This window comes from Limanda limanda, chromosome 18 (assembly GCF_963576545.1).
Source record: "Limanda limanda chromosome 18, fLimLim1.1, whole genome shotgun sequence".
Classification (NCBI taxonomy): Eukaryota; Metazoa; Chordata; class Actinopteri; order Pleuronectiformes; family Pleuronectidae; genus Limanda; species Limanda limanda.
In genome coordinates, this window is record NC_083653.1 from 818,889 (window position 1) to 831,388 (window position 12,500).

The 12,500-nt window shown below is 44.7% G+C and overlaps 2 protein-coding genes across 2 annotated transcripts in view; both read right to left on the bottom strand.

Annotated features, from left to right (window-relative positions):
* The window catches only part of pex7 (peroxisomal biogenesis factor 7), a 25,610-nt gene extending 22,110 nt beyond the window's left edge, over positions 1-3,500 (bottom strand). The window contains exons 1-6 of the mRNA XM_061091381.1: positions 3,440-3,500; positions 1,783-1,964; positions 1,465-1,522; positions 1,185-1,335; positions 1,016-1,093; positions 703-811 (exon numbers count right to left, since the gene is read on the bottom strand). Of these exons, the coding sequence (XP_060947364.1) occupies positions 703-811; positions 1,016-1,093; positions 1,185-1,335; positions 1,465-1,522; positions 1,783-1,891 (505 nt within the window). The 5' untranslated portion in view covers positions 1,892-1,964; positions 3,440-3,500. The remainder of the gene's footprint in view (positions 1-702; positions 812-1,015; positions 1,094-1,184; positions 1,336-1,464; positions 1,523-1,782; positions 1,965-3,439) is intronic.
* Positions 3,501-3,910: 410 nt separating this feature from the next.
* On the bottom strand, positions 3,911-9,927 carry LOC133024577 (uncharacterized). Its single transcript, XM_061091725.1, has 4 exons — positions 9,786-9,927; positions 4,828-5,103; positions 4,630-4,745; positions 3,911-4,529 (listed from the first exon to the last, which is right to left on the bottom strand). The coding sequence occupies exons 1-4, from the start codon at positions 9,913-9,915 to the stop codon at positions 4,089-4,091; spliced, it is 963 nt and encodes a 320-aa protein (XP_060947708.1). The 5' UTR covers positions 9,916-9,927; the 3' UTR covers positions 3,911-4,088.
* Positions 9,928-12,500: the final 2,573 nt, after the last annotated feature.

Sequence of the window (12,500 nt, forward strand, 5' to 3'; positions counted from 1 at the left end):
GTACTGGAGAGTACTGTGGAGTACTGTAGTACAGTAGAGTACTGTGGAGTACTGTAGTACTGTGGAGTACTGTAGTACTGGAGAGTTCTGTGGAGTACTGCAGTACTGTGGAGTACTGTAGTACTGGAGAGTACTGTGGAGTACTGCAGTACTGGAGAGTACTGTGGAGTACTGTAGTACTGTGGAGTACTGTAGTACTGGAGAGTTCTGTGGAGTACTGCAGTACTGTGGTCTACTGTAGTACTGGAGAGTACTGTGGAGTACTGTAGTACTGTGGAGTACTGTAGTACTGTGGAGTACTGTGGAGTACTGCGCCTGAAGGTGCAGATGCTGGGAGTGATACCATCATGATGTTACCATGGTAATCAAATGAAACTTCATACCTGAGTGATGAGTCTCATCACTCAGGTTTGAAGCTGAGCTGCAGAGCTGCAGATACAATGATGCTCAGACTCAAGAGAACTCAAAGAAACATGCTGCAACACCGCCCCCCTGTGGTGAGATGAGACCGACTCTGGATCATCAAACTGTTCATTTACAACATCGGGAACATCTTGTGTCGTGTTCACACTCAACACAACAACTCACTCCTGACACACACAGCATTTAGAGTAATTAAGCAAAAATAATCCCAGTGGCTCTTCCTGGTTCAGCATCATGGCGTGGAGATGTCCACGCCACGCCGACCGGCTGAGGTCTCACCTGAGGCTGACGCAAAGCATCCTGGGATGTGAGGCGACCACACGGTGCTGTAGATGACCCCTTCATGACCTCTGAGCGTGGAGAGCGAGCGGCTGAGAGCAGGGTCCCACTGGAGGGACAACACGTCGTGGTCAGAAGAAGAGGAAGAGGATGAGGAAGATGAAGAAGAAGAAGAAGAAGAAGAAGAAGAAGAAGAAGAAGAAGAAGAAGAAGAAGAAGAAGAAGAAGAAGAAGAAGAAGAAGAAGAAGAAGAAGAAGAAGAAGAAGAAGAAGAAGAAGAAGAAGAAGAAGAAGAAGAAGAAGAAGAACTCACCACTTTGGCAGTTTGATCCCAAGATCCAGAGACGATGAGGTTCTCTCCTCGGGTCTGACTCCAGTCTACAGCGTACACCTACACACACACACACACGTTCAGCATCCTTATGAAGGACATGGTTACCTGTGTGTGCGTGTGTGTGTGTGGGTCTGTGTGTGTGTCGCACCTCTTGTGTGTGTTCCTTGGCCACCCTCAGCGGAGCGTTGTGATTGGCTGTGTCCCACAGCGTCAGGCTGCCGTCTCCACCGCCGGCGACGAGGACGTGTTCATTGGTTTCACTCCACGCCACGTCGAACAGGCCGTCACTCCACTCCCAGCTGAGACACACACACACACACACACACACACACACACACACACACACACACGGACACACAAACACACAACAGCTGTTTTTCAGTTTGAAACTAAAGAAGGAAAGAAAGAAAGAAAGAAAGAAACTTTACCTCCTCACTAGAGAAACTCCCGTCTCCGTCTCCTCCAGAACCATCAGGGAACCACAACCTGCAGAAGGTATTTGTTATAGTTCAAGATGTATTATATTATATCATGTATATAAATATACAGGAAGACGATGGAGAAGAAGATGAAGAGGACGAAGGTCAACTCGCCAAAAGTGTCCAGTGAGAAACATTAACTGGTACAAAGACACACTGATAAACCTAATTAATAATAATAAACTTTATTTATAGGGAACTTTTCTGTAGGAAACATAGGAAGAGGAAATACACACAGTAGAATAGATAGAGTGTGTTTGTTCTGACCCGCGAGTCCGTAGAACTGAGAGGCAGCGCAGGCCGATCGGTTCGCCAGGAAGGGAGAAGCTTCCACAGCGTAACCATGACGACCTGGACTGTGAAACACCTTCATCATCAGGAGGAGGAGGAGGAAGAGGAGGAAGAGGAGGAGGAGGAGGAGGAGGCGACTACCTGCAGGACACACAGAGCTGAAAGAGAAAGGTTCTGTTCAAATGAATGAAAACTTCATAAAGTTAAAGACATTAAGCAGATGAACTTTTATGACCTTTTAAAAAGCTAAATAACAGAATTACATTGGACACTGATGAAAACACTAAAATATATATAGAAATGAAAGGTTAAATGTTACAGTGGAAACATAATTTAAAGTTTGAAAATGATCATTGATTTGAAAGATATCACCTGAAAAGATTTAAATAAAAGTTTGTTTCCATGTTTTAAGAACTTGATGAACGCTGAGGTTGTTGTTTGAGAGTTTTACAGATTAGAGCCTGTTTGAAACATTCTCTGGATTGATCCAGATGTGACCAGATCATCCAGAGGTGAGATCTGAACAAAACACATACGACAACAGACAATATTCTTCTTTCGACACAGAGTAAACATTTGGGTGTGAACAACAAAAAAAGATTCATATACATTCACAGATTTCCCAACCGTCTCTACAGGTGAATCCATCAAGTCCCTTCACACACTTCAATCTGTTTGTACTAATCAGAAATCATACTGCAAACTATCTGTGTACTTATATGCAGTGGTGTATAAAGTACTTGAAAGCCATACTTGAGTAAAAGTACAGATATCTTACCTGAAAGTGACTTCGGTAAAAGTAGAAGTCACCCGTCAGAAAATGACTTGAGTAAAAGTCTTAAAGTAGCTCATATTAAAAGTACTTAAGTACCAAAAGTATCTGGTGTTGAAATGTACTTAAGTATCAAAAGTAAAAGTACAAGTACCAAAATTAAAAATGCTAAGTGCTTTTTATAGTAGTCCTATACAGACACAAAACAACCCAAAATGTTTCTCCTCAAGATTTATCTCAACTGACTGAAAAATTATAACAACAATATGAATATAATGCATAATTTTACAAATTTTGAACCCTAGATGAGAGAGAGAGACAGATAGAGAGAGAGAGAGAGAGAGAGAGAGAGAGAGAGAGAGAGCTGCCCCAACCTCCGCTGCTCAAGTAACGAGCCAGTTTGAGAATATTAGAAGTAGAAAGTATAGATATTCTTGTTCAAATGTAACGAGTAAAAGTAAAAAGTCGTCAGGAAAAGAAGTAGGCTACTCAAGTAAAGTACAGATATGCGAAAAATCTACTTAAGTACAGAAACAAAGTATTTCTTCCTCGTTACTTCCCACCACTGTGTGTACTTATATGTCACCCAAGTACTTTTCTATAATCTCACTCCTGTATATCGACTCCATGTTTTAAGAACTTGATGAACGCTGAGGTCGTTTGAGAGTTTTACAGATTAGAGCCTGTTTGAAACGTTCTCTGGATTGATCCAGATGTGACCAGATCATCCAGAGGTGAGATCTGAACCAGGTCTGACGAGATGTTCTCCAGATGTGAAGCTGGACTTCAAACAGACTTTACTCCTCGAGCATCTGGATCCAGATGTGAGGAGGAAGTGATGACGTCAGGTGAGTGACTTACTGACAGCAGCTGCTCGCACACGTGACGTCACTGATCCTCCGTCTGTTACACGTCACGTCCACGTGTTAAAACATCTGTAAACATCTGTGAACACGTGTGAAGTGTGTGAACGGATCCAGGAGCAGCACCTTCCTCCTCACGCTCTTCACTTCCGTGTTTACATCAGCTGATCCGAGGACCCGGATTCAACCGCGTCAGTGCAGCTCTGCAGGAGCGTCGCTAGATGGCGCTGTTCCCCCAGAGAATTACAGCATTGGGTCGGTAATGATCGGTTAATAGTCGGTGGTAAATGATTAAATGATATTATTTTATAATTTAATTAGAGAAAAGGACATAAATAATGTAGTAATTTTGGACTGACCTCCAGGTGGTGCTATAGTGAATTAAACACATTAAATAAAGATCATTTAATGTTTTAATCTCTATATTAATGTTCACTTTTATATATAATTAATCAAATAAAATCACAACTCACAGTTACAAGAGGATTTTATTACAAACAGCAGCTCACACTTATTAAAGTTTATCTACATTTTTATAAAAGTAAGAAAGAAACGTCTCTGTCGGTGAATAAAATATTATCGCAGTCCTCTTGAATGTCGTCCGTGCAGTTTTTGTACAAATGTTCAGGTCGAGATGATTTGTGGAATCAGTGGAAGTTGGTGGTTCCGAACTCGGCCTCGTGAAGAAGCTGCTGAAACCGGGTTCTGACCAGCGACTGCTTCTCAGCAGAGAGTCTCCTCATGGCCGGGGCCAAGCTGAGCAGGAAGAAGGTCACGTCGTCCCTCTGGTCCACGTCCAGGTTCCTCGGCAGCTCCCTGCTCTCCATCCTCCTCAGGTACTCCACCAGCAGCCCGTCGCCGTAGCCGCCGCCGCCCCCCCGGGCTCGGCTCGGTCTCGGGGACATGCTGAACTCCTCCTCCTCCTCGTCCTCGTCACTGTGATCTAACATCTCCCTCGCCACCACGTCCTGCTCCGCTGGCTTCAGGAGGTTCAGCCTGGAGGTGGACGGGCTGCCGTGCGCCTGGCGGTGCAGGAGAGGCTGCAGGTCCGGCTGCAGGCCTGCAGGGGGCGCCAGCTGATCTGAGGGCTGTGAGGGAGAGGGTGAAGAAGCTCAGGATGCATCACGATCTCAAACAGTTCCTTCATGTGAACGTGTTGGACTGCTTGTGTTTGAACTCTGTCGTCACCTCGATCTTTGCTTTTTTCAGTCGGACGGCGTCTCCGTTGGCGAGGGACGGCCTCTTCCTCTGGACGCACTCGGAGAAGGACGACGACGACGACGTTGCATCTGCGACCGCGAAGCCTGAGAAACAGAAACAACGATCGAGTGTTATATAATGTGTCTTTTTATTTGAATAAATGTCTGTGAATCCTGGTCCACAAACCGTAAGCGTCCTCATCGTCGCTCCGCGTCTCCGTGGCGTTGATGCAGCCCACCATGTCCACGGCGTGCAGGTGGGGGGGCTGGGGGTCCAGGGCCCAGCCGTTGGCGCCTGCGGCCCGGGCGTCGATGAACGGGTTTAAGAACGACAGGATGGACGAGTATCTCCACGGCCGGTAGTTGAAGAGCCCGATGCCGCTCTCCCGCCGTTCCTTCTCTCGCTGCCGCTCCCTCCGATGTTGGTCTCTCAGCGTTTTCCACTTCCTCCTGCATTCTGACTCTGAAGACCACAGGAAGTACACTCACACTTTCACAATAAAACACATACGACAACAGTCAATATTCTTCTTTCGACACAGAGTAAACATTTGGGTGTGAACAACAAAAAAAGATTCATATACATTCACAGATTTCTCAACCGTCTCTACAGGTGAATCCATCAAGTCCCTTCACACACTTCAATCTGTTTGTACTAATCAGAAATCATACTGCAAACTATCTGTGTACTTGTATGTCACCCAAGTACTTTTCTATAATCTCACTCCTGTATATCGACTCCTGCACATCCCGGTACCACCTGTCCGCTCACCATGACATCCAGAGCCTTCAGCCACTCGGCTCCCTCTTCAGGATCTTTATAATACACTGTTTGTATCTCTGCCTTGTTCGTGACATATAAACAAAATATATTATTATTATTATCATTAGGGCCCGAGCACCTGCGGTGGGAGGCCCTATTGAAATTCTAAGGATTATTCTGAGCGTAGTGAATGGGCTTTTTGAGGGCTTTCCCTTGCTCAAAAAGTTTCTAGAGTTTGCAGTAAATTAGAAAGTGGTGAAAATGTACGTATTCTGGATTAATTTGAAATGGGCGTGTCAAAATAGCTCAACAGCGCCACCTACGGAAAAGCCCCTCATTTAGCATTCACCGATCAACACGAAAATGAGGACCGTTGTGTATCATGACCAGACGCACAAAAAAGTCTCTCAGTGCATTATGAAAAACACAACATGAAGCCCGCCATTTTGGATTTAGTGGCCATTTTGGCCATATTCCACAATTTTACTTTGATGTACTTGTCGTAGAGCTTTCATCGGATCAACTTAAAATTTAGACGAGTGTCATCAAAACAAGATGGAGCATTAAAGAGCGTGTGACCGTGGCGTGGCGTCAAAGTTTGATTACACGCCATCAAAACACAAGGTTCTGTAACGCGGACATACATGGACGATGAATCCTTTGATGCTGAGCCGTAAACAAACACCTCCACTCCTGCAGTGACAGTGGTCATAATTCAAAGGAATCTTTATGTCTTGTTATTATTATTATTTGCCATTTTGGGCTTTTTCAGGGCCTAGACCAGGGGTGTCCAAACTGCGGCCCGCCATCCACTTTTAATTGGCCCGCATCAAAGTCTAAAAATATAACAGTATTTCACACTGTTTAAAGGCAGCTACACTAAAGACAGCTGCCTTTGAACAGTGTGACAACACTGCTGAGGAGAGGTAGACTGTTGCTCTTTTCAATTGTGTGTTAAAACTCGGGGAAAAGAGGAAGTGCAGGAGAGAGGGAGGAGCAGAGATCTGTTTCTGTTCAGAGGAAGTGAATCTGTTCTTCAGTCTCTGGCAGCAGCTGAAATGGAGCAGCAAGAAAATCACCTGGACAGAGAAAGGTTCTCCTGTTGGATCTGTGTGGATCTACTGAAGGATCCGGTGACTACTGTCTGATGTTGATGTAGCAGTCACATACAAGAATATCAGAAGAGCAGGAGACTCACTTCAATGTGTATTTGGATCAAATAATAAATCTTGGTCATTAACTTGTAATAGAGCCAGTTATAACTTTAATTACAACAGCATCTGGACTCCAGTGTCAGGTCCTGTGTCCTCCAGAGTAGGAGTGTACCTGGATCACAGTGCAGGTGTTCTGTCCTTCTACAGCGTCTCTGACACCATGACTCTCCTCCACAGAGTCCAGACCACATTCACTCAGCCGCTCTATGCTGGAGTTAGGGTTTGTTGTTCTGGATCCAGAGCTGAGTTCTGTAAACTCAAATAGACTCGAGTCATTAAAAGCAGTGATTTAGATTCTGTGTTTAAATCTTGAACTTTTTTTGTCTCCATGTTTGTTGATCAAAGTTCGTCGTTTACTCCCCTCCTCTCCCGTCTCCTCTCTCTCCTCCTCTCTCACCTCCTCTCTCTCCTCTTTCACCTCCTCTCTCTCACCTCCTCTCTCTCCTCCTCTCTCTCCTCTTTCACCTCCTCTCTCTCACCTCCTCTCTCACCTCATCTCTCACCTCCTCTCTTTCACCTCCTCTCTCTCACCTCCTCTCACCTCCTCTCTCACCTCCTCTCTTTCACCTCCTCTCTTTCACCTCCTCTCTCTCACCTCCTCTCTTCTCTCTCACCTCCTCTCTCTCCTCTCTCACCTCCTCTCTCACCTCCTCTCTTTCACCTCCTCTCTCCCCTCCTCCTGAAACTGATCCTTACATTTTTTTGAAAAAAGAAACCGATCAAATGACATCTTGTGTCAGAAAAAGCTTTAAATCAAAGTCCAGCTTTGATTTGAACGTGATGTTTGTGTTAAACTGCTTCAGTTCCTAATGATTCTTTCATCTGATCAAATATGGTTCAATAATGAAGCTGCTCATTAAGTGAACTCCAAAACGTTGAGATTAGATTGACTCTGCTCTAGGGCTGAACAATTAATTGCATTTGCGATAAAATCGCGATATGACAACACGCGATTTCCTAATCGCAACGTGCGCGATTATCACGTGCGAACGAGAGTAGGGCCCCGGGCTGCTGTCCTCACCCGCAGCCACACCGCGGGACAACAAAACTCCGCTGATCCAGAAGATAGCGAAGCAGGCCTGAGTTACCTACAGGGGCCTCAAGTCTTCGACGTGGCGGACACACAGAGCGAGCTCATCTCGCTGGTGACCGCGGTGCCGGCCGCGGACCTGAAAATCGCTCCCCGGAAAAGCAAGCCGAGCCCGGGGCGGCGAGCCGAGCTCCGGGGAGGCGGGGCTCCAGAGCCCCCGGTCACCTACACGCAAATCTGCGAGACGGAGGTGTTCAGCATGGGGGTGTTCCCGCTGAGGCCCGGCGCCTCCATACCGCTGCACGACCACCAGGACATGAACGGGACGCTCGAGTCGTTTACATCGCCTCATGTCTGCTGTATCAGAAGATACACACACACACACACACACACACACACACACACACACACACACACACACACACACACTCTGTCTGTTACGTGACTTGTGTTCAAAAGGGTTAAAAATCAAAGTCTGAAGAGTGGGAGCATTTCATTAGCTTCAGGAAACTGTTCATACATGCAGTTGTACTGTTTGACTCTGTGCATTTCTCCGTTTTTTATTTATAACTTTATTTAATATAAACTGGCTCGTTACTTGCAGCGGAGGTCGAGAGGTGCGTCTGTAAGCTGCCTCGGGGGATGCGCAGTTCTGGTTGCATGTCTGCGGGGGGGCGCGCGCGAGGAGCGCGAGACCCTTGCGTACGGAGGTTGGTCGGGCTGCCTTGGTCGACCGAAAAAAAATCGCATATTAAATCGCAATCGCAATATTTGGGGAAAAAATCGCAATTACATTATTTTCCCAAATCGTTCAGCCCTACTCTGATCCATACACGGAGGTAAAGGCCTCTTTAAACTAACAGAAGTTTCTCTGTGGATTTGATTTATTTTTGTACTCGACAGGTGAAAAGATGAGCAGCTAGTGAAGATGTGTTGTCATGACGATAGAGGCTAGTTCAGCTCCGTGTTGTTATTTTCTTTATGAACAGAGAGAATCTTTATTAGGGCCCGAGCACTGACAGGTGAGGCCCTATTGAAATTGCCAGGATTCTTCTGAGCGTAGTGAAAGGGCTTTGTGAGGCTTCAACGTGCTCAAAAATCTTTCAAAGTTTGCATTAAATTAGAAAGTGGTGAGAATTTACGTAGTCTGGAGTATTCGGAAATGGGCGTGGCAAAATGGAATAACAGCGCCACGTGGAACGCAGCCCCTAGGTTTCCACATAACCGATCTTCACCAAAATCAGGACACAAGTGTATCATGACTAATCATACAAAAAAAGCCACAAGGAGCATTATGAAAAACGCAAAATCAAGCCCTTTTGCATTAAGTGGCCATTTTGGCCATATTCCGCATTTTATACTTTGACATACTTGTCGTAGGGCTTTCATCAGATCAACTTAAAATTAAGATGATCCAGAACAAGATGGAGATTTAAAGTTATTCGAATCTCAACTTTTAGTCATACCGTGTGACCGTGGCGTGGCGTCAAAGTTTGATTACACGCCATCAAAACACGGGCTTCTGTATCTCAGACATATTTGGTCCAATCGGGTCCAAACTAGACACATAAGACAAGAGTCGCGGCCTGATGACATCTACACAGAAATCGTGACTTAAAACCACAGCCCCACCTGCTGGCTACAGGAAATGAAGCATCCATCTTGGTCATCGATCGCTCTCACTTCACCGACCGCGACAGGTTTGAAATCGCCTGTGTGCTCGGGCTCGTTAGTGCTACAATGTAGCCCTAGTTATTATTATTATTATTATTATTATTATATGTTGAGTGCTCACATATTATACACACATATATATACTTGTATTTCAATCTGTACATGTATCCATCTTGACCGTTGAAAACAGTTCAATCAGCTGGTGTCTGAACCTCAGTAGGAACCAATGATCGGGAGCCGAGGCCTCCGCCGGAGCGTTTAGAGACACGGACACATTGTTGTGATCTTCTCAGCAGGTGATTGGTTAAACGGATTTAAATGTTTTAATGGAACCCGGATGATTCTTGACTCTTTGTGCTCATGATCAAACTCACGCTGTTCCCGGTGGCTGACGGGGGAGTTGTTGTTTTCTCGTTGTTTTCTCGTTGTTTACTTGTTGTTTACTTGTTGTTGTTGACACTCACCGGGGACACCGACCATCTCCGCCACCTGCCGCCAGGCGTCGCTCCTCATGTTCAGGTCCCTGTAGGTCAGCGAGTTGGTGTCGTAGAGACTCTGGAAGCCGGACACCGCCATGATGAGTTTGAACTCCATCTTCACCGACTTCTCAGGACACAACAACAGCGGGGCACTTCCGCTTCCGGTGTAAACAAAGCCAACTGGCTAGTTCTTGAAGACCCCGCCCCCATCTCTGCGTCTGATTGGCTGAACCTTCAACAATACCCAATCACCACTCTCGTTGCCGAAACTTTACCCAATCAGAGTGAACAGAGGCGGGTCTCCAAGTGAAACCACGCCCCAGAGCTCTTTTATAAATAATTTAATATAAAAAAGTGTAAGAACGACAGCATTTCAACTACTTATATAATTATGATTTATTTATTTTATTTACAGATTTATCTGAAACAACACAGTCATGAACCCTCGTGTGTCAAACTGGATAAGTGACCTAAAGGAACAATTCTGTAAATCAAAAGATAGAAAATAAACAAGAGTGAAATTAAGTTAAAGTTAAAAAATAAGAAGATCAAACTTTAAATTCATCATTTTGATTCAAACATCCCAAGTTCTGATTTAATTTGGACTATAATCCAGATGTCTTTCAGATGTAAAGACTCAAGAAGCAGCAGGTGGTCTCCAGATCAGTGTCAGCTGACGTGTGAATAACAAGCTCAGCGTTTGCAGCAGCTTTTAAAAAACTAATTTCCAAAACTAGAACTTCTACAGTTACACACAATGAAACAGGGACGGTTGTAGGAATCACAACTGTCCTCTAGGAGGCGACAACGCTCCAGATGGTCCCGAGGCCTGGACCCAGATCTGAGCAGTGGTGTATAAAGTATCTTAAAGCCATACTTAAGTAAAAGCAGTGGTGTATAAAGTACTTGAAAGCCATACTTGAGTAAAAGTACAGATATCTGACCTGAAAGTGACTTTGGTAAAAAGTAGAAGTCACCCGTCAGAAAATTACTTGAGTAAAAGTCTTAAAGTAGCTCATATTAAAAGTACTTAAGTATCAAAAGTATCTGGTGGTGTTGAAATGTACTTAAGTATCAAAAGTAAAAGTACAAGTACCAAAATTAAAAATGCAAAGTGCTTTTTATAGTAGGCCTATACAGACACAAAACAACCCAAAGATTTATCTCAACTGACGGAAAAATGTTAACAACAATATGAATATAATGTATATAATGTAAAAAATGTTAACCCTAGATGAGAGAGAGAGAGAGAGAGAGAGAGAGAGAGAGAGAGAGAGAGAGAGAGAGAGAGAGAGAGAGATGCTCAAGTAACGAGCCAGTTTGAGAATGTAAGAAGTAGAAAGTACACATATTTTTGTTCAAATGTAACGAGTAAAAGTAAAAAGTCGTCAGGAAAAGAAATACTCAAGTAAAGTACTGATATGTGAAAAATCTACTTAAGTACAGAAACAAAGTATTTCTACTTCGTTACTTCCCACCACTGGATCTGAGGTCAGGATGGTTCCTCTTCTCTGGTCACCTGACTCACCTGAGGCCTGGAGGGAAGCCGTCTGATTGGTGGAGGACCGAGCTTCTCCGGTGACATCATGTCCGGGTTTGATTAACGTGATGATGATTTACTGCTTATTACAAAATGTATCAAACTAAAACTGGTTATAAGAACAATTCATGTCCAGATCAATGATGTTCACACTGTGCAGAGTTTAAACAAACCTGCAGCTTCACCACATTTTACACACACACAAACACACACACACAATCTTACACTCTCACACACACACACACACTCTTAGTCCAGCGTCTACATAACTGTCTCATAAAGATTAACAGTAGGAACGTTAGGAACGCTGAGAATGTGGAAGGTGACAGTTAACAGTCGACCTGTGTGAGTGTGTGTGTGTGTGTGTGTGAGTGAGTGTGTGTGTTTGTGTGTCTGTGAGTGTGTGTGTGTGTTTGTGTGTCTGTGAGTGTGTGTGTGTGTGTGTGTGTGTGTGTGTGTGTGAGTGTTTGTCAGAGTTTCATGATAAAAGTTGTCGATGGATTTTTTGAATGTCAGATTTCTTCTGTCTCTGTGTTTTCTCTTCTCGTTCATGCATCAGGATAAAGTTTAATCTTTTCTTTCTTAGGTTAAATAAATAATACACACACACACTCTCTCACAAACACACACACACACACACACATATACACACACACACACACACACACAGACACACAGACTCTCAAACACACACACACACACACTGCTTCCTTGCTTTCTGCTTCTCCAGGATCTGAGCACAGCCCTCCTCTCTCTCTCTCTCTCTCTCTCTCTCTCTCTCTCTCTCTCTCTCTCTCTCTCTCCCCCCCCCCCCCCCCCTCTCTCTGATTAATTACCCATAAATCCCCAGTAGTCACGGCAGCCTTTCTTTCTAAACGTCCTTCACGCTCTTCCTCCTTTTCTCCCACTTCCCTCCTCCTCCTCTGGTATTTCACTTGGCTCCTCCTCCTCCTGCTCGCTCATTGTTCAGGAGTAAACTGGAAGATTTGCTCGACTTGTTTTCCTCCATGTTTTATGTTTCCAGAACAAACTCTTCGACCCATTCACACTGTTTCACTCCTTCACACCTGGGGGATCTTCATCCAGAGTTTTACGACCCACAACGACGACAAAACAGCACAAACACAACTACAGCCGTGCAGGTGAAGCTTCGGAGACTT